This window comes from Coregonus clupeaformis, chromosome 11 (genome assembly GCF_020615455.1).
Source record: "Coregonus clupeaformis isolate EN_2021a chromosome 11, ASM2061545v1, whole genome shotgun sequence".
Taxonomy (NCBI): Eukaryota; Metazoa; Chordata; class Actinopteri; order Salmoniformes; family Salmonidae; genus Coregonus; species Coregonus clupeaformis.
The window spans coordinates 23,247,767-23,268,432 of NC_059202.1; the positions used below are offsets into that span (position 1 = coordinate 23,247,767).

General features: G+C 45.1%; 1 protein-coding gene across 1 annotated transcript in view; it reads left to right on the forward strand.

Annotated features, from left to right (window-relative positions):
• LOC121576538 (prolyl 3-hydroxylase 2) overlaps positions 1–20,666 on the forward strand; it is a 120,943-nt gene that overhangs the window by 88,541 nt on the left and 11,736 nt on the right. The window contains exons 4-5 of the mRNA XM_041889763.2: positions 10,453–10,584; positions 18,786–18,913. Of these exons, the coding sequence (XP_041745697.1) occupies positions 10,453–10,584; positions 18,786–18,913 (260 nt within the window). The remainder of the gene's footprint in view (positions 1–10,452; positions 10,585–18,785; positions 18,914–20,666) is intronic.

The window sequence follows — 20,666 nt, forward strand, 5'->3', positions numbered from 1 at the left end:
GATACATTATAATTTCTTCTGTTATTTTATTGTTTTACCCAAACCACACGCGCCATCCGGTCCACAAGCCCATTCAATCCGGCCGCGGGCCATATGTTTGACACCTCTGCTTTAGTAGTTAATTTTTCTGTTTACCAGCAAACGAATGGGTGAAGCTGGACTAAAAACAGAGTTCTCTTCTTCCAGCGGTGGTTAACATTGTTTACAACACCCTGGTGCAAAATATAATTCTCCCCCTCAGAGAAACACTGCCTTGAGAAAAACAGCAACTTATCATGTTATGTAAGTGTAGGTTTAATGTGGGATGGGAAACTTATCTTGGCATTCAAATGTTTTGATATGGCATACAGCCCATTTTATTATCTTGTCATGACTTTTCTCTCAACACTTCAAATGATGTACAGCCCAAGTACCTTGTATGTGACCTGTTGTTGCTGTATGTTCAGTCAGCCTTGGGTGGGGGGGGGACTTGGTGCAGGGTCAAAAGGCAGATGAGGAAAAACTTGCAGAGAAGGGGGCGTTGAGGATAGCTTTTGTGTTGAAGATTAGTTATAGATTATAACATATTTGAATGAGGTGAAGTTTGAGATGGCTGCCATGGTTGGGTCAACATTTGTTCAGATTAAGTATTATCTGAAACATTCTTGCAAACATAATCTTGATTGATTTGACAAACAACTACTCCCTTGGTTTGGAAATTGTTTCATTTTTTCATATTAAGAGGTCAAAACAACATGAATGTTCAAATAATTGTACTGTTATTTCATTTTGAAGGGAGTTCCGGTAAACTCTATTTAACATCAAATATTCCTACGCCATATTCCATGTGGTTCTACCATTTCTTTTCTAGGAGAGCTACTTACCGTAAATTACCTCCTTGAGGATCCTTTTTTCCGATAAATTACTTTTCCAGCTGGACTGCTTTATGGCACAGCAAATTTTCAATTTACCTCCTTTCAATTCTGTTGGCCGCTCAAAGAAAATGTCTTACAAGACTTGATACACCAATGACTCCTCACACATATTGTGGTTCTTGGCCTTTCCTGTGTAATATCCTCGTATTGTCATTTCAAAACATTGTTATAGCCATAAGTTACTCTTTGGCTAAGTGATCCAACAGACCACTGAACATCTTGAAAGGAACTCTAAAAGGGTGGAGATGAGTGCAGGAAAACCACATTCATAGTCCAGAGGGTGTTTCAAGGTAACATATTGATTGTTTTAATCAACACAGAGGGAGAGTAATGTGTAATGTGTACTTCACACATTCCTCCTTAGGGAATGATGTGGGTTTGTGGTGGCCATGTCTGCACATGCGCGCCTGTGTGTGAGTGTGCATGACTGCACGTGCGTAGCCTCATGGGATCTGTTTGACGTCCTCGTTTACTATCTTAGAAGACCCAAAAAGCCACCAGTCTAAACCAGTCCCTATTGACACAGCCATAGTGTAAGCTAGATCTACTCAGGGTTTTCTAAAGCTAACCAGCTTCAGTTAGCTTCACATTCCAGCTCAGGCTTCATCTGTACTACAGCGGTGGATATTGCTCGTCCGCCTGCCGCTAACTCTAGCAAGCTTGTAACTGTGCATGCATGTCGCACATGTCTAGTCGAACGCCGAACTCTTCATTGAGACAATGCTGAAACATCAGTCCATGGGCGAGTCAGCCATGAGTTAGCCTGCCCCGGAGCAGGTTAGTTCTGAAGGAGCCACTTTCATAATGACTGGTTATCCCAAGTTGAACTCAGAGTTGAACATACTCCTCAAACCTGCTTCGTAGGATTCCCCTCTGCTCCGGTAGGATTCCGGTTGCTGTCAACACAGCCGTAGTGAACCCTGCTTGTAAACCCTTCCTTCCCTCCCCCTCTCTCTTTCTTTTCTCTCTCTCTCGCTCTCTCTCTTTCTTTTCTCTCTCTCTCTCTCTCTCTCTCTCTCTCTCTCTCTCTCTCTCTCTCTCTCTCTCTCTCTCTCTCTCTCTCTCTCTCTTTCTCTCTCCTCTCTCTCTCTCTCTCTCTCTCTCTTTTCTCTCCTCTCTCTCTCTCTTTTCTCTCCTCTCTCTCCCTCTCTCTCTCACTTTTCTCTCTCTCTCCTCTCTCTCTCTCTCTTCTCTTTTCGCTCTCTCTTTCTCAATTAAATTAGATGTATTGGCATGATGTAACAATGTTCATTTTGCCAAATCGTACTTTGGAAATTAAGCGATTCATTTACAATATTAACATAATTCAAATAATAATAATCAAGATTGTCAACGGGACAATCAGTATCAACAATAATCAAGGGTAAAAATAACAAGCTAACAATAACATAGAGGACATGTACAGGTTGGTCTGTCAGACACTCTCCCTCATCTTATGGCAGGCCGCAATGTAGTCCGCTGCCAACCCACAGATCTCTGCGTCCTCCCCCCTACAGCCTATCCTCATCAGAGAGGTCTTTGAAACCTTGAATAAGGGTTTCAAATTTGGGGAAATTACACACTCAAATTGTTTAACATTTTTGACATTGCAGCTCCATCTCAGGTTCTGCTGTGGTGCAGTGGTTGCACAGCCTTTCCTCTACAGGGAGCCAGGTTTTCCTGTGTCTACCCTTCTCAATGGCAAGGCTGTGCTCACTGAGCCTGTACTTTGTCAAGGTTTTGATCAGTCATCATAGGTCAAATAGTTTGCAATGGTGTACTGTTGATTTTGGGCCAGATAGCACTGCATTTTGCTTTGTGGTTGTGTTTCCCAATAGGTAATGTAGTTTTGTTTTGACTGTGTTGGACTTTGGTTTATTCTGATTGATTGGATGTTCTGGTCCTGGGGCTTCAGTGTGTTAGTAGAACAGGTTTGTGAACTCAGCCCCAGGACCAGCTGGATGAGGGGACTCTTTTCTTTGCTCAGCTCTTGGCATTGCAGGGCTTGGTAATGCTATGAGAGGGGGTCACTGTTAATAAAATGTTTCCAAAAATGTATTGCAATTTTGTTTTGTTTTTGTTATTAGTGGATATTGGCCTAATTCTGCCCTGCATGCATTGTTTGTAGTTTTCCTCTGGACATGTAGGAGAATCTTACAGAACTCTGCATGCAGGGTTTCAATGGGGGTGTTTGTCCCATTGGGTGAAATCTTGTTTTGCAAGTGGACCCCACAATTCGCTGCCATAAAGTGCAATTGGTTCAATGACACATTCAATTAGTTTTAGCCAAATTTTAATAGGTATTTCAATTTGAATTGTTTTTTTAATGGCGTAGAATGCCCTGTGTGCTTTCTCTCTCTGTTCATTCACTGCCTCATTAAGGTGTCCAGTTGAGCTCTCTCTCTCTCTCTCTCTCTCTCTCTCTCTCTCTCTCTCTCTCTCTCTCTCTCTCTCTCTCTCTCTCTCTCTCTCTCTCTCTCTCTCTCTCTCTCTCTCTCTCTCTCTCTGTCTCTGTCTCTGTCTGTCTCATCTCTCTCTCTCACTCTTTTCCCCATTTTACATTTACTGTACTTTTTGCAGCATTTGTTGATAACAAAATCTGAAAATACTCTGGATACATTCAGTAACATGATACGACTATTCCTGGAAAATGTGGGGTAGGTGCAACATAAGACAAAACAATTCCAAGAGTTATAGTGAGAGGACTATCTGGTGTCTCAAAGTGGCCACACCTCTCCAAAGTGTGCACAGTTCCTAAGCAATTTCGATGCACTTTTATGACTCAAAGAAGAGTCTTCAACTATAAGATACTTTTTTGAGCTCTCCTAGCTGTGCCGTTGAGGAACTAAAGCAAGCACACTTGTAGTTGTTTTGTTTGGAACACAACCCTGCATCCCTGCCTTTACACAACTAATGTGGTTGTTTACGCAATCCAAAAACAGTCCATTATAAGTCGCAATCTGGGTCAGATTGCGACTCTTTGTTAAGGGTTTTTGTGACTTCATTATCTGTGGTTGCTGATGCGTATATGGTTGAATCATCAGCATACATGGACACACAGGTTTTGTTTAATGCCAGTGGCAGGTCATTGGTAAAAATAGAAAAGAGTAGAGGGCCTAGAGAGCTGCCCTGTGGTCCACCACACTTTACATGTTTGACATTTGAGAAGCTTCCATTAAAGAAAACCCTCTGAGTTCTATTAGATACAGGAGATGGCTCTGAATCCAGTATATGGCAGAGGTTGCAAAGCCAGAGCACATACGTTTTCTCAACAACCGGTTATGGTCAATAATATCAAAGGCTGCACTGAAATCTAACAGTACAGCTCTCACAATCTTCTTATTTCTTTCAACCAACCATCAGTGTCAGTGCAGTACATTTGACATTTTAGCAGATGCTCTTATCCAGAGCGATTTACAGGAGCAATTAGGGTTAAGTGCCTTGCTGAAGGGCACATGACAGATTTTTCACCTAGTCGGCTCGGGGATTCAAACCAGCAACCTTTCGGTTACTGGCCCTACGCTCTTAACTGCTAGGCTACCTGCCGCCCATAAACTATTGCTTGCTCTAGTAGATACCCGCAACAGCTCAGGGAACCTGGACACCTGGAACAGGCTAATACTAATGTCAACACTTGCTACAGTGGTCCATAACAGTAAGCCAGGCCTGGAGTGCCACCCCAGTATCCGTGTCCCCCTCTCTGGCCAGGCAGAGCCCAGACATTGTGTCTTCAAGTCCTGGGTGGGTCTGCCTTGGGGTCTGAAGCCATAGTGAGGAAGCCGTGGAGGGCCGTTATATCCAGTACATGTTGAGTGCCCTTCTCTATAAGCATGCTGAAAGTCTGTTGTTAATTTGTTTACAGAGAAATAGCATTATATTTGGTCAAACACCAGTTTTTCCAACAGTTTGCTAAGAGCTGGCAGCAAGCTGATATGTCTGCTGTTAGAACCAGTAAAGGCCGCATAACCACTCTTGGGTAGCGGGATGACTTTGGCTTCCCTCCAGGCCTGAGGACAAAGACTTTCCTCTAGCCTCAGATTAAAGATATGACAGATAAGAGTGGCAATAGAGTCCGCGACCATCCTCAGTAGCTTTCAGTCTAAGTTGTCAATGCTTTGTCATTATTGATCGATAACATTACTTTTTCCACTTCTCCCACACTAACTTTAGAAAATTCTAACTTATAATGCTTTTCTTTCATTATTATTTTTTTTTATGCATGAATACGATGGCTCACTGTTCGTTGTTGGCAATTCGGGCCTAAGTTTACCCACTTTGCCAATAAAGTAATCATTAAAAGAATTGGCAAAATCAAATGGTTTTGTGATGAATAAGCCATCTGATTCGATGAAAGGAGGAGTTGAATGTGTCTTTCTGCCATCATTTCATTTAAAGAACTTCAACGTTTTTTTTTCATCATCCTTTATATCATTGATCTTGGCTCCATAATACAGTACTATCATCACTATCACCACCACTATCACCACTACCACCACTATCACTATCATCACTATCACCACCACTATCATCACTATCACCACCACCATCACCACTACCACCACTATCACTATCACCACCACCATCACCACCACTATCACCACCACTATCATCACTACTACCACTATCACCGCTACCACCACTATCACTATCACCACCATCATCACCATTATCACTATCACCACCACTATCACCACCATCATCACCACTACCACCACTATCACTATCACCCCCACCATCATCACCACTACCACCACCATCATCACCACCATCACCACTATCACCACCATCATCACCACTACCACCACTATCACTATCACCACCACTATCACCACCATCATCACCACTATCACTATCACCACCATCATCACCACTATCACCACTATCACTATCACCACCATCATCACCACTATCACTATCACCACCACTATCACCACTATCACCACTATCACTATCACCACCATCATCATCACTATCACCACCACTATCACCACCATCATCACCACTATCACTATCACCACCACTATCACCACCACCATCACCACTACCACCACTATAATCACCATCACCACCACCACCACTATCACCGCTACCACCACTATCACCACTACCACCACTATCACCTCTATCAACACTATCATCACCACCACCACTATCGCCACTATCCAATTGGCTCCTGTCCCCTCCACTGACTGAACTCCTGCCTCCAGCCCCTCCAGCATGACATCAGTGAACGATACAGTAACGTTACACCACAGCATCATGAAATCAACATTACTGCCTCTCCTAAAGAATGGAAATATGATTTACTGATAACCTCAGGCTTTTTTCTCCATCAATGTGTGAGGGCAACAAATACAAACATGGTCATATTAACCAATACAAAGACTATCAACGAGAGAAGAGACCATCAACAAGAGAAGAGACCATCAACAAGAGAAGAGGCGTTTATTGTTGTGTTTCTCTCTCTAGTTCTAGAGCTACAGGAGTATCAGGTTGTGTGGACTGCCCTGACCTCTGACCTGTGATTTCACAGAGCTTGACTCACAGGAGCATGTCATTGGTGGTCATGGGGCATTGGGTAACCTGAATCCCACCTCTTTCTTTTTTGTTTGTCACAGAGAAAGGAAGATGATAATTTATACATACACTGAGTGTACAAAACATTATGAACACCTGCTCTTTCCATGACAGAGACTGACCAGGTGAATCCAGGTGAAAGCTATGATCCCTTATTGAGGTCACTTGTTAAATCCACTTCAATCAGTGTAGATGAATGGGAGGAGACAGGTTAAAGAAGGATTTTTAAGCCTTGAGACAATTGAGACATGGATTGTGTATGTGTACCATTCAGAGAATGAATGGGAAAGACAAAAGATTGAAGTGCCTTTGAACTGGGTATGGTAGTAGGTGCCAGGTGGACAGGTTTGTGTCAAGAACTGCAACGCTGCTGGGTTTTTCACGCTCAACAGTCTCCTGTGTTTATCAAGAATGGTCCACCACCCAAAGTACATCCAGCCAACTTGACACAACTCTGGGAAGCATTGGAGTCAACATGGGCCAGCATCCCAGTGTAACACTTTCAACGCCTTGTAGAGTCCATGCCCTAACGAATTGAGGCTGTTCTGAGGGCAAAAGGGGTGCAACTCAATATTAGGAAGGTGTTCCTAACGTTTTGTGCACTCAGTGTACATACGCACAGACACACACACACCTCCGATTAGATCATTTTGGTGATGTCATCTCAGGGACTGGGTTCTTTAGTGTGACCACAGGGAACATATTTCATTTCATACACCTCCGTTTCCCCTCTACCACACTTTAACAACTCTTGGAGGACAGTGGAAGTTGATAATAGTGGTTCTTTATTGTTAAAAATAAAACCAATTAGTTTCAACCCTTATCCTCCATCATCTAAAACAGGGGGTAACATTAGGCTAACTGTAGTACACCTCAGCATCTCAGTGACCAGGCTAACTGTAGTACACCTCAGCATCTCAGTGACCAGGCTAACTGTAGTACACCTCAGCGTCTCAGTGACCAGGCTAACTGTAGTACACCTCAGCATCTCAGTGACCAGGCTAACTGTAGTGCACCTCAGTGTCTCAGTGACCAGGCTAACTGTAGTACACCTCAGCGTCTCAGTGACCAGGCTAACTGTAGTATACCTCAGTGACCAGGCTAACTGTAATACACCTCAGCGTCTCAGTGACCAGGCTAACGGTAGTACACCTCAGCATCTCAGTGACCAGGCTAACTGTAGTATACCTCAGCGTCTCAGTGACCAGGCTAACGGTAGTACACCTCAGCGTCTCAGTGACCAGGTTAACGGTAGTACACCTCAGCATCTCAGTGACCAGGCTAACTGTAGTATACCTCAGCGTCTCAGTGACCAGGCTAACTGTAGTACACCTCAGCGTCTCAGTGACCAGGCTAACTGTAGTATACCTCAGCGTCTCAGCGTCTCAGTGACCAGGCTAACTGTAGTATACCTCAGTGTCTCAGTGACCAGGCTAACTGTAGTATACCTCAGTGTCTCAGTGACCAGGCTAACTATAGTACACCTCAGCGTCTCAGTGACCAGGCTAACTGTAGTACACCTCAGCGTCTCAGTGACCAGGCTAACGGTAGTACACCTCAACGTCTCAGTGACCAGGCTAACGGTAGTACACCTCAGCATCTCAGTGACTAGGCTAACTGTAGTATACCTCAGCGTCTCAGTGACCAGGCTAACTGTAGTACACCTCAGCGTCTCAGTGACCAGGCTAACGGTAGTACACCTCAGCATCTCAGTGACCAGGCTAACTGTAGTACACCTCAGCGTCTCAGTGACCAGGCTAACTGTAGTATACCTCAGCGTCTCAGTGACCAGGCTAACTGTAGTACACCTCAGCGTCTCAGTGACCAGGCTAACTGTAGTACACCTCAGCGTCTCAGTGACCAGGCTAACTGTAGTACACCTCAGCATCTCAGTGACCAGGCTAACGGTAGTACACCTCAGCATCTCAGTGACCAGGCTAACTGTAGTACACCTCAGCGTCTCAGTGACCAGGCTAACTGTAGTATACCTCAGCGTCTCAGTGACCAGGCTAATTGTAGTACACCTCAGCGTCTCAGTGACCAGGCTAATTGTAGTACACCTCAGCGTCTCAGTGACCAGGCTAACTGTAGTAAACCTCAGCGTCTCAGTGACCAGGCTAACTGTAGTACACCTCAGCGTCTCAGTGACCAGGCTAACTGTAGTATACCTCAGCGTCTCAGTGACCAGGTTAACTGTAGTACACCTCAGCGTCTCAGTGACCAGGCTAATTGTAGTACACCTCAGCGTCTCAGTGACCAGGCTAACTGTAGTATACCTCAGCGTCTCAGTGACCAGGCTAACTGTAGTACACTTACGTCTAATTGTAAAGAAAATACTCTTTAATTGGCTCTGGTAGCCACTGGATCTCTGGTAGAACCCAATGTTTGACTGACCTGTTTAGAATGATCTCTGATAGAACCCAGTGTTGGACTGACCTGTCTAGAATGATCGCTGATAGAACCCAGTATTGGACTGACCTGTCTAGAATGATCTCTGATAGAACCCAGTGTTGGACTGACCTGTCTAGAATAATCTTGATAGAACCCAGTGGTGGACTGACCTGTCTAGAATGATCTCTGATAGATCCCAGTGGTGGACTGACCTGTCTAGAATGATCTCTGATAGATCCCAGTGTTGGACTGACCTCTCTAGAATGATCTCTGATAGAACCCAGTGTTGGACTGACCTGTCTAGAAGGATCTCTGATAGAACCCATTGTTGGACTGACCTTCTAGAATGATCTCTGATAGAACCCATTGTTGGACTGACTTTCTAGAATTATCTCTGATAGAACCCAGTGTTGGACTGACCTGTCTAGAAGGATCTCTGATAGAACCCATTGTTGGACTGACCTTCTAGAATGATCTCTGATAGAACCCAGTGTTGGACTGACCTTCTAGAATGATCTCTGATAGAACCCAGTGTTGGACTGACCTTCTAGAATGATCTCTGATAGAACCCAGTGTTGGACTGACCTGTCTAGAAGGATCTCTGATAGAACCCAGTGTTGGACTGACCTTCTAGAATGATCTCTGATAGAACCCATTGTTGGACTGACCTTCTAGAATGATCTCTGATAGAACCCAGTGTTGGACTGACCTGTCTAGAAGGATCTCTGATAGAACCCATTGTTGGACTGACCTGTCTAGAAGGATCTCTGATAGAACCCAGTGTTGGACTGACCTTCTAGAATGATCTCTGATAGAACCCAGTGTTGGACTGACCTTCTAGAATGATCTCTGATAGAACCCATTGTTGGACTGACCTTCTAGAATGATCTCTGATAGAACCCAGTGTTGGACTGACCTTCTAGAATGATCTCTGATAGAACCCAGTGTTGGACTGACCTGTCTAGAAGGATCTCTGATAGAACCCAGTGTTGGACTGACCTTCTAGAATGATCTCTGATAGAACCCATTGTTGGACTGACCTTCTAGAATGATCTCTGATAGAACCCATTGTTGGACTGACCTTCTAGAATGATCTCTGATAGAACCCAGTGTTGGACTGACCTTCTAGAATGATCTCTGATAGAACCCAGTGTTGGACTGACCTTCTAGAATGATCTCTGATAGAACCCAGTGTTGGACTGACCAGTCTAGAAGGATCTCTGATAGAACCCATTGTTGGACTGACCTTCTAGAATGATCTCTGATAGAACCCATTGTTGGACTGACCTTCTAGAATGATCTCTGATAGAACCCAGTGTTGGACTGACCTTCTAGAATGATCTCTGATAGAACCCAGTGTTGGACTGACCTGTCTAGAATGATCTCTGATAGAACCCAGTGTTGGACTGACCTTCTAGATTGATCTCTGATAGAACCCATTGTTGGACTGACCTTCTAGAATGATTTATTATTCATCATCATTATCATACAACTCTATGCTTTTCCTTAGGAAGGTATTAATGTGCTTTAATTGGATAATGAATGAATGAATTGACCTGTATCCCCCTTCACCCTCCTGTGTGTGTTTCAGATCACTTCACCCAGGTGCTGCACTGTGAACACGAGTGTGTGAGAGACCTGTCTACCCGGCCCGGCCGTCTGTCTCCCATGGAGAACTACCTGCCTCTACACTACGACTACCTGCAGTTTGCCTACTTCCAGTGTGAGTAACATTACCTTACTGCACCATACTGAACTTTACTCAACCCTACTGCACCTTACTCTACCTCTACACTATGACTACCTGTAATTCGCCTACTTCCAGCGTGAGTAACATTACCTTACTGCACCATACTGAACTTTACTCAACCCTACTGCACCTTACTCTACCTCTACACCAGTGCTTCTCAATAATTTTCTGTTACGCCCCCCCTAGGAAGAAGTAAACATTTCGCGCCCCCCAACTCTCCGCTGCGACTGTAAATAGTATCATTTGTCTATAAAATTGTTATAAGTACACCTCTGCATAACATTGTATCCTTATTAACATTAAATATAGATCAACTTACAACAAAGAATAACTTTATTAACATTGTTTTTTAGTCTGTAACAGAAAATACTTAAAGTGCATCAATTTGCCTGAAATTAAAAAATAATTCAAACCTTATTTAAACTGTAAACATTTTTTGACCATTTGATACTGAAAAATTAAATTAAATATAATCAGTAAATAATAATAAATTCAAATTGATCAGCAACATTAACTCAGGAGCACAATATATGAAACACTTTGACCTATAAAACAAAAATGAATAAAACAATTTGTGCTGATTTTTTAAAAATCAAAATGAGGAAGTCAGGATTAATGGCTACAATGAGCACGTTTTGCAGTGCACAGCTTTTCGAAGCGGGGTTTGAAGCATGATACTGCAACTCTCAGCTCCTGCTCAATGTTTAGCTGGGACCTGTACTTGGTCTTCAGTGCAGCAACAGCAGAGAAGCCAGTCTCACAAAGATAAGATGTTGCAAAAGGAAGAAGAATGCCCATGGCCCTCTGCCCTAAGAGTGGATACTGCCTCTCTACACTCAGCCAGAATTCACTCAGTGTCTGTGATGTGAACCTCAGTCTCAATGTGGAGTCAGACGTCATATCAATGAACTGGTCCTCCTCTGCAGAGCTGAAACCAGTTGGAGCTGGTGCATTGAAAGGATCTCTCACCCAGTCATATTGGGAACTGTTTTCAGGGAAGTACTTTTTAAAGAATCCCATCAGTGATGAAATATGCTCCTTAATATATGGAATCACTGAGGTGGCATCATAGTCAGTAGTGTTGGGTTCTATTTTTCTCATAATTGGATCTGTATGTGATGAATAACTTAGAAGGAATGCATTAATGATAAGCATAGGTTTGTACTATACTGATATAAATTGTTTCACATAACAGGCTGTGATTCATGTAAGGAACGTTAGGGGGTAGGACAGATAAGACTTGTATTTCTTACAGATACGAACACTCTCTCTTTGTTGTCTGTGAAACCGTCCTTGAACGTAGGTACATAGAGTACAGATTGGAAGGGTGTCTTTTGGGTGCTGACTCTACAGGTTATTATGATAGCAACTTATGCCTGGGAACGGTGGAGCGCCAAGGGATTGGGACTAACCCGTGCGCCAACGGATTGGCTGAGTAAAGTCTAAACCACACTCAGTCCTTTACTCTGATTGGCCAACAGAAGAGGTGGGAACTCTCTGTCAGAGTATTTGAGAAAGAACCTGTAAACAATGGTTTAGTTCTCTGTCTGCCCTGCGTGGTATTTCAGTGAGCCCGTATACAAACCAACATACTTATCATACATACATTTTGCATATAATAAATTTTGCTTGGATTGAATATCTCTTGATTATGTTTTCTCTTATTCCAATACCAGATTTGAATTACGCAATTTCTAACAGTAGTGTCAACAAATTCATGCAGGTTCTCGAATGAATCAGTATGTCCTTCATCAAGTCGCCTGCCCCACATTGCAAGCTTTCGAGTGAAAGAGCTGACCTTGTCTGTGACCTGAGGGAGGTGTTTATCTTTCCCTTGAAGCTGTAGATTTAGTTCATTTAGCTTTCCAAATATGTCACTCAGGTAGGCCAGTTTTGCCAGGAAGTTCTCATCACTAAATTTTTCTGCGAGGTCATACTTGTGCTCCTGCTCCGAAAACATTCTTATCTGCTCTCTGAGCTCAAAAACTCGGGACAAGACTTTTCCTCGTGACAGCCACCTTGCTTCACTGTGAAACAGCACAGCTTGATGTTCAGCTCCCATCTCCTCACAGATAGCAGAGAAGACTCTTGTTTTTAGTGGTCTGGTCTTTATAAAATTGACTACACCTACAATGTCAGTCATAACCTCACTTAATTCAGAGGAAAGGTGCCTTGAAGCCAGTGCTTCTCTGTGTATAACACAGTGTGTCCACTCAGCATTAGGTGAGGCCTTCTTGATGAGTGCCCGAAGTCCTTTTCTCATCCCTGCCATGGTCTGTGCACCATCACTGCAAACACCAATGCAGTTCTCCCACTTTAGCCCATTCTTAGTCAGGGCAGTATCAGCTCCTCTGCTATGGAGTGGGGTTTTTTGCACTGAGCAATTTGGTACGCCACCTTATATGATGCTAACAGTGCTCGCTGGTTTACTGAAGTAGCATTCACAAAGCGGGACGATTGTTGGCAATATTCGGCACGTTTTCGCTGAAAAAACTCAAGCGGCTTATCAGCGTGATTGGGGTGTAATGTCTTTAAGTGACGCCTTAATTTATTTGGCTTCATGCTGTCCGCTGCCAACATTTTTAGACACAGTTAACATACCGGTCTTTCCTCGTCTCCCACCGTAGTCACAGTGAAGCCAAGCGCTACATACGCTTCGTCATATTTCCTCGTCTTAGCTTTCGGGAGACTTACGTTTGTCTCATTATCTCCGTCTCTCTCCGCCTTTCTTTTCATCCCTGTTAAATATTTTTCCATGGTGTCTCTTAAGGGTTTGTTATCTGCACTTCATATCTCCTGCTCTGTGCTGTGTGCTCTTGTTCGGTGCAAAAAAACCATACTCCCTGGGGGGAAAAAAGCACGTTCCACAGGGTCACACGCGCCCCCCCTGGCATTGCTCCGAGCCCCACCAGGGGGGCGCGCCCCACTATTTGAGAAGGACTGCTCTACACTATGACTACCTGTAATTCGCCTACTTCCTGAGTGAGTAACGTTACCTTAGTGCACCTTACTCTACCCTACATTACCTCTAACTATGCCTGCGTCCCAAATGGCACCCTTTGGACCCTGGTCAAAAGTAGTGCGCTATATAGGAAATAGGGTGTCATTTGGGACATACATTACTACGATTACCTGAGGTTCGCCTACTTCCAGCATGAGTATACCTTACTGCACCTTACTTGACCCTGCTTGCAGACAGGGTGTGGTGTTCAGACTACAGGGATGGCAGGCTTTTGCTGATTGACTAACACACCCATATCAAATTATCTTTAATTAGATAAGTATTCACCTGCTGACTCACACAGAGAGCTGGGAAACGCCCGGTCACAGACATTTGAAAAAGCCCTCAAAGACAGGAAGTTATAAAGAGCTGTGGAGAAAGACTAGGAACTGTATTCATAAAGCTTCTCAGAGTAAGAGTGCTGATCTACGATCAGTTTTGCCTTTTAGATTGTAATGAATGGACAGCGCTCCCTAGTCTGGGACGCTTTGTCAATACAGGCCTACACAATCAGCACCCAACAGACCAGGACCACACCTCAATAGGGAAGCACACGCTGTTCACCTCAAACTCATTCAGAAACATTTATCCATTATCTGGTGTCCATATGTAAAACTGTAAGTCGCTTTCGATAAAAACGTCTGCTAAATGGCATACATTATATTATAAAAGGCCGCCAGCCTTTGTCTTCATCTCAAATGACACCCTATTCCCTATATAGTGCACTACTTTTGACCAGGGGAAATAGGGGGCCTGAATAGGGAATAGGGGGCCATTTGAGACAGTCTGTGTAGTCTGGGCTGATTAGGGATCAGACGTTAGAGGGAGAGAGAGACGGGTTGGCAGGACAGGACACCATGGAGATCAGATGTTAGAGAGATGGGTTGGCAGGTCAACACAGCATGGAGATCAGATGTTAGAGAGATGGGTTGGCAGGACAGGACAGCATGGAGATCAGATGTTAGAGAGATGGGTTGGCAGGACAGGACAGCATGGAGATCAGATGTTAGAGAGATGGGTTGGCAGGTCAACACAGCATGGAGATCAGATGTTAGAGAGATGGGTTGGCAGGACAGGACAGCATGGAGATCAGATGTTAGAGAGATGGGTTGGCAGGACAACACAGCATGGAGATCAGATGTTAGAGAAATTGGTTGGCAGGACAGTACAGCATGGAGATCAGATGTTAGAGATGGGTTGGCAGGACAGCACAGCATGGAGATCAGACGTTAGAGAGATGGGTTGTCAGGACAGCACAGCATCGAGATCAGACGTTAGAGAGATGGGTTGTCAGGATATCACAGCATGGAGATCAGACGTTAGAGAGATGGGTTGTCAGGACATCACAGCATGGAGATCAGACGTTAGAGAGATGTGTTGTCAGGACAACACAGCATGGAGATCAGACGTTAGAGAGATTGGTTGTCAGGACAACACAGCATGGAGATCAGACGTTAGAGAGATGGGTTGTCAGGACAACACAGCATGGAGATCAGATGTTAGAGAGATGGGTTGTCAGGACATCACAGCATGGAGATCAGACGTTAGAGAGATGGGTTGTCAGGACAACACAGCATGGAGATCAGACGTTAGAGAGATGGGTTGTCAGGACAACACAGCATGGAGATCAGACGTTAGAGAGATGGGTTGTCAGGACATCACAGCATGGAGATCAGACGTTAGAGAGATGGGTTGTCAGGACAACACAGCATGGAGATCAGACGTTAGAGAGATGGGTTGTCAGGACAGTACAGCATGGAGATCAGACGTTAGAGAGATGGGTTGTCAGGACAGTACAGCATGGGGAGAGGAGGGAAAAGATGATGTGATGAATACTTATGAGGTCTTCAGATCAGGTCTAATTCCCCTGCACCATATGTCTAATAAACCAAGTGGATCATGGGATTCTAGGAAAAACAAAGAGCTCATTGAATCATTCACAGCAGCTGCACTTACTGTGCCTTCATCCCAAATCAAATTAAATCAAATCAAATGTTATTTGTCACATGTGGGGGGAAAAATGGGAAAAAAATATGATTAAATTACAAAAAAAATTGAAAAGAACAAATAATTAAAGAGCAGCAGTAAAAGAACAGTAGCGATGTTATATACAGGGGGTACCTGGAACAGAGTCAATGTGCGGGGCACAGGTTAGTCGAGGTAATTGAGGTAATATGTACATGTGGGTAGAGTTAAAGTGACTATGCATAGATAATAAACAGAGAGTAGCAGCAGCGAAAAAGTCCGGGTAGCCATTTGATTAGCTGTTCAGGAGTCTTATGGTTTGGGGGTAGAAGCTGTTAAAAAGCCTTTTGGACCTAGACTTGGCGCTCCGGTACTGCTTGAAGTGCGGTAGCAGAGAGAACAGTCTATGACTAGGGTGGCTGGAGTCTTTGGCAATTTTTAGGGCCTTCCTCTGACACCGCCTGGTATAGAGGTCCTGGATGGCAGGAAGCTTGGCACCCAGTGATGTACTGGGCCGTACGCACTACCCTCTGTAGTGCCTTATGGTCGGAGGCCGAGCAGTTGCCATACCAGGCGGTAATGCAACCAGTCAGGATGCTCTCGATGGTGCAGCTGTATAACTTTTTGAGGATCTGAGGACCCATGCCAAATCTTTTCAGTCTCCTGAGGGGGAATAGGCTTTGTCGTGCCCTCTTCATGACTGTCTTGGTGTGTTTAGACCATGATAGTTTGTTGGTGATGTGGATACCTAGGAACTTGAAGCTCTCAACCTGCTTCACTACATCCCCGTCGATGAGAATGGGGGTGTGCTCGGTCTGTCTTTTCCTGTAGTCCACAATCATCTCCTTTGTCTTGATCACGTTGAGGGAGAGGTTGTTATCCTGGCACCACACGGCCAGGTCTCTGACCTCCTCCCTATAGGCTGTCTCATCGTTGTCGGTGATCAGGCCTACCACTGTTGTGTCGTCTGCAAACTTAATGATGGTGTTGGAGTCGTGACTGGCCATGCAGTCATGGGTGAACAGGGAGTACAGGAGGGGACTGAGCACGCACCCCTGAGGGGCCCCCGTGTTGAGGATCAGCGTGGCAGATGTGTTGTTACCTATCCTTATGGCACCCTATTCCCTATATAGTGCACTACTTTTGACCTACTTTAGACTTTTTTGATAGTAGTGCACTACTGTATATAAGGAACATAGTACCATTTGGGACACATTTGAGTGTCAATGCTGAGTCTTGTAGCAGTCTGGACTTTCGAGGTAAGGGATAGCTTTTCCGTCAGGGTTGAATGCAAAGGCCTTGTGACCCTTTGCGATCGTATGGGGTTTAAGTTTAAAGTATATGTCCAACTTTTAAATGGGAGAGAGAGGTAAAGAGAGAGAGAACCAGATTGAGAAAAAAGAGCAAGAAAGATAGTCTTAAATGTTCCAAAATGTATTTTCTTGTCTATTGTTGCAATACAAATAAATGTTTTATGTCATGCCAATAAACATTTTGAAATTGATAAAATGGAAATTGAGAGAGAGAGAGAGGGAGAGAATGTGCAGTCATCCATCAAGTCTCTAATCGCCTGTTAAAGGTCAAGTCTCCCCCTCACTCAGCAGCCTCTCATTGCTCTGCGGGAAGCTGTTTCCTCAATGATCCGTGTGGTGACATTGTTGTTTTTATGGCCTGAAAGCCCCTAACTGTTTACGACCTGGGAACCAGGGGAACCTGAGGAGACGTGCTGACCACAGAAACACTCGCTGCCTCTGCCCCTCCAAGAAATGGTTTGAGAGCCACGCTGCTTTACAAGCTAGTAAAGCGCACGTGTCGGGGTGTGTGTGTGGGTGGGGGGTGTACAGTGTGTGTGTGTGCGCAGCATGTCACTACTCGCTGTAAGACCTTTAGAGACAGGAGATATACTGCACATCCTCCTCACACCCCGTCGGTCCGACCAGCCATCCTCCCCAGTCCCAGTCGGTCCGACCAGCCATCCTCCCCAGTCCCCGTCGGTCCGACCAGCCATCCTCCCCAGTCCCAGTCAGTCCGACCAGCCATCCTCCCCAGTCCCAGTCGGTCCGACCAGCCATCCTCCCCAGTCCCAGTCAGTCCGACCAGCCATCCTCCCCAGTCCCAGTCAGTCCGACCAGCCATCCTCCCCAGTCCCAGTCAGTCCGACCAGCCATCCTCCCCAGTCCCAGTCAGTCCGACCAGCCATCCTCCCCAGTCCCAGTCAGTCCGACCAGCCATCCTCCCCAGTCCCAGTCAGTCCGACCAGCCATCCTCCCCAGTCCCAGTCAGTCCGACCAGCCATCCTCCCCAGTCCCAGTCAGTCCGACCAGCCATCCTCCCCAGTCCCAGTCAGTCCGACCAGCCATCCTCCCCAGTCCCAGACAGTCCGACCAGCCATCCTCCCCAGTCCCAGTCAGTCCGACCAGCCATCCTCCCCAGTCCCAGTCAGTCCGACCAGCCATCCTCCCCAGTCCCAGTCAGTCCGACCAGCCATCCTCCCCAGTCCCAGTTGTCCCCTGGAGCAGCAATGCGTCTGTGTTTCCACTATCTCACCCAGTCTCTGACTGCCTCACTGCTCTAGTGCTGCTGCTGCTTGCTCCAGTGTGCTCATGGTCCTGGAATGTTCAGTCGCGCTAGACTTCCAAAAGCTCCAGACACACAACTCATCCAGACCTAGGGGGCTTTATTACATGTGGATCTGTCTGTGCTGACCTGTATGAGTGGAAAACTCTTCCTCAACAGTGCAGAATAAGTGTAAAGTAGCAAAACTGTGAATAGTGCGCAGTCTTACAGGGTAGTTCAGGGAGGGTGTCTGAGGTGTGATGACAGGTAATCTTGTTCAGACAGGGACACCTAATTATATTTATAATTTCTCTCTCTTTCTCTCTCTCTGTTCATCTCGCTCTCTTTTTCTCTCACTCTCTAACCCCTTCTTTCAATTTCAATGTTCAATTCCATTTTCAATTCCCAGCTTTATTGGCACAGTAGGAAAAAGCCAATGTCGCCAAATCAACACAACACAGCAATATCAATGTCTACCTGATAATATGCACTTTCTCTCACTGTCTCTCCAGTCAATTTCAATATTCAATACTGTTTTCAATTCAAACAAGCTTTATCGACACAAGAACATCACAACGTTGCCAAACAATACAATAGAACAAAACACTACTGTCCATTTCATAACGTCTTCTTTCTCTCTGTGTGTCTCCAGTGAACATGGTGGAGGAGGCGTTGGCGTGTGCCCAGTCCTACCTGCTGTTCCACGAGGGGGAGGAGTTTATGACAGAGAACGTGGAGTACTATAGAGATGCTATAGGTCACGACGTCAAACCCCGGGTGGTAAGACCTTGGCTCGTCCAAAATGGCACCCTATTCGTTGTACGTCTCTTTCTCTCGCTCTCTCCCTCTCCCGCTCTCTCTCGTTATCTCTCTCTCGCTATCTCTCTCTCCTCTCTCTCTCTCCTTCTCTCTCTCTCTCTCCTTCTCTCTCTCCTTCTCTGTCTCTCTCTCTCCCTCCTTCCACCCTCTCTCTCTCTCTCTCTCTCTCTCTCTCTGTCTCTCTCTCTCTCGCGCTCTCTCTCTCTGTCTCTTTCTCTCGCTCTGTCTCTCTCCATCTCTCTCTCTCTCTCTCTCCCGCTCTCTCTCTTTCTCTTTCTCTCTCGCTCTCTCCCGCTCCCGCTCTCTCCCTCTCAATTCAATTTCAATTTCAATTTAAGTGCTTTATCGGCATGGGAAACATATGTTTACATTGCCAAAGCAAGTGAAATAGATAATTAACAAAAGTGAAATAAACAATTAAAAAATGTAATATATATATATATATATATATATATGTGTTGTAACGATGTGCAAATAGTTAAAATAAAAAAGGGAAAATAAATCAACATAAATATTGGTTTTATTTACAATGGTGTTTGTTCTTCACTGGTTGCCCTTTTCTTGTGGCAACAGGTCATAAATCTTGCTGCTGTGATGGCACACTGTGGTATTTCACCCAAAAGATATGGGAGTTTATCAAAATTTCATTCGTTTTCGAATTCTTTGTGGATCTGTGTAATCTGAGGGAAATATGTCTCTCTAATATGCTCATACATTTGGCAGGAGGTTAGGAAGTGGAGCTCAGTTTCCACCTCATTTTGTGGGCAGTGTGCACATAGCCTGTCATCTCTTGAGAGCCAGGTCTGCCTACGGCGGCCTTTCTCAATAGCAAGGCTATGCTCACTGAGTCTACATAGTCAAAGCTTTCCTTACGTTTGGGTCAGTCACAGTGGTCAGGTATTCTGCCACTGTGTACTCTCTATTTAAGGCCAAATAGCATTCTAGTTTGCTCTGTTTTTTTAAATAATTCTATCCAATGTGTCAAGTAATTCTCTTTTTGTTTCTCATGATTTGGTTGGATCTAATTGTGTTGCTGTCCTGGGGCTCTGTGGGGTCTGTTTGTGTTTGTGAACAGAGCCCAAGGACCAGCTTGTTTAGGGGACTCTTCTCCAGGTTCATCTCTCTGTAGCTGATGGCTTTGTTATGGAAGGTTTGGGAATGGCTTCCTTTTAGGTGGTTGTAGAATTTAAGGGCTCTTTTCTGGATTTTGATAATTCTGCTCTGCATGCATTATTTGGTGTTTTACGTTGTACATCTCTTTCTCTCGCTCTCTCCCTCTCCCGCTCTCTCTCGTTATCTCTCTCTCGCTATCTCTCTCTCCTCTCTCTCTCCTCCTCTCTCTCCTTCTCTCTCTCTCTCCTTCTCTCTCTCCTTCTCTGTCTCTCTCTCTCTCCCTCCTTCCCCCCTCTCTCTCTCTCCATCTCTCTCTCTCTCCGTCTCTCTCTCCTCTCTCGCTCTCGCTCTCGCTCTCGCTGTCTCTCTCTATCTCTCTCTGTCTCTGTCTGTCTCTGTCTTTCTCCCTCTCGCTCTCCTGCTCTCACCCTCTCTCTCTCTCTCCCTGTCTCTCTCTGTCTCTCTGTCTCCCTGTCTCTGTCTGTCTCTGTCTTTCTCCCTCTCGCTCTCCTGCTTTCACCCTCTCTCTCTGTCTCTCTCTCTCTCTCTGTCTCTCTCTCTCTCTCTCTCTCTCTCTCTGTCTCTCTCTCTCTGTCTCTCT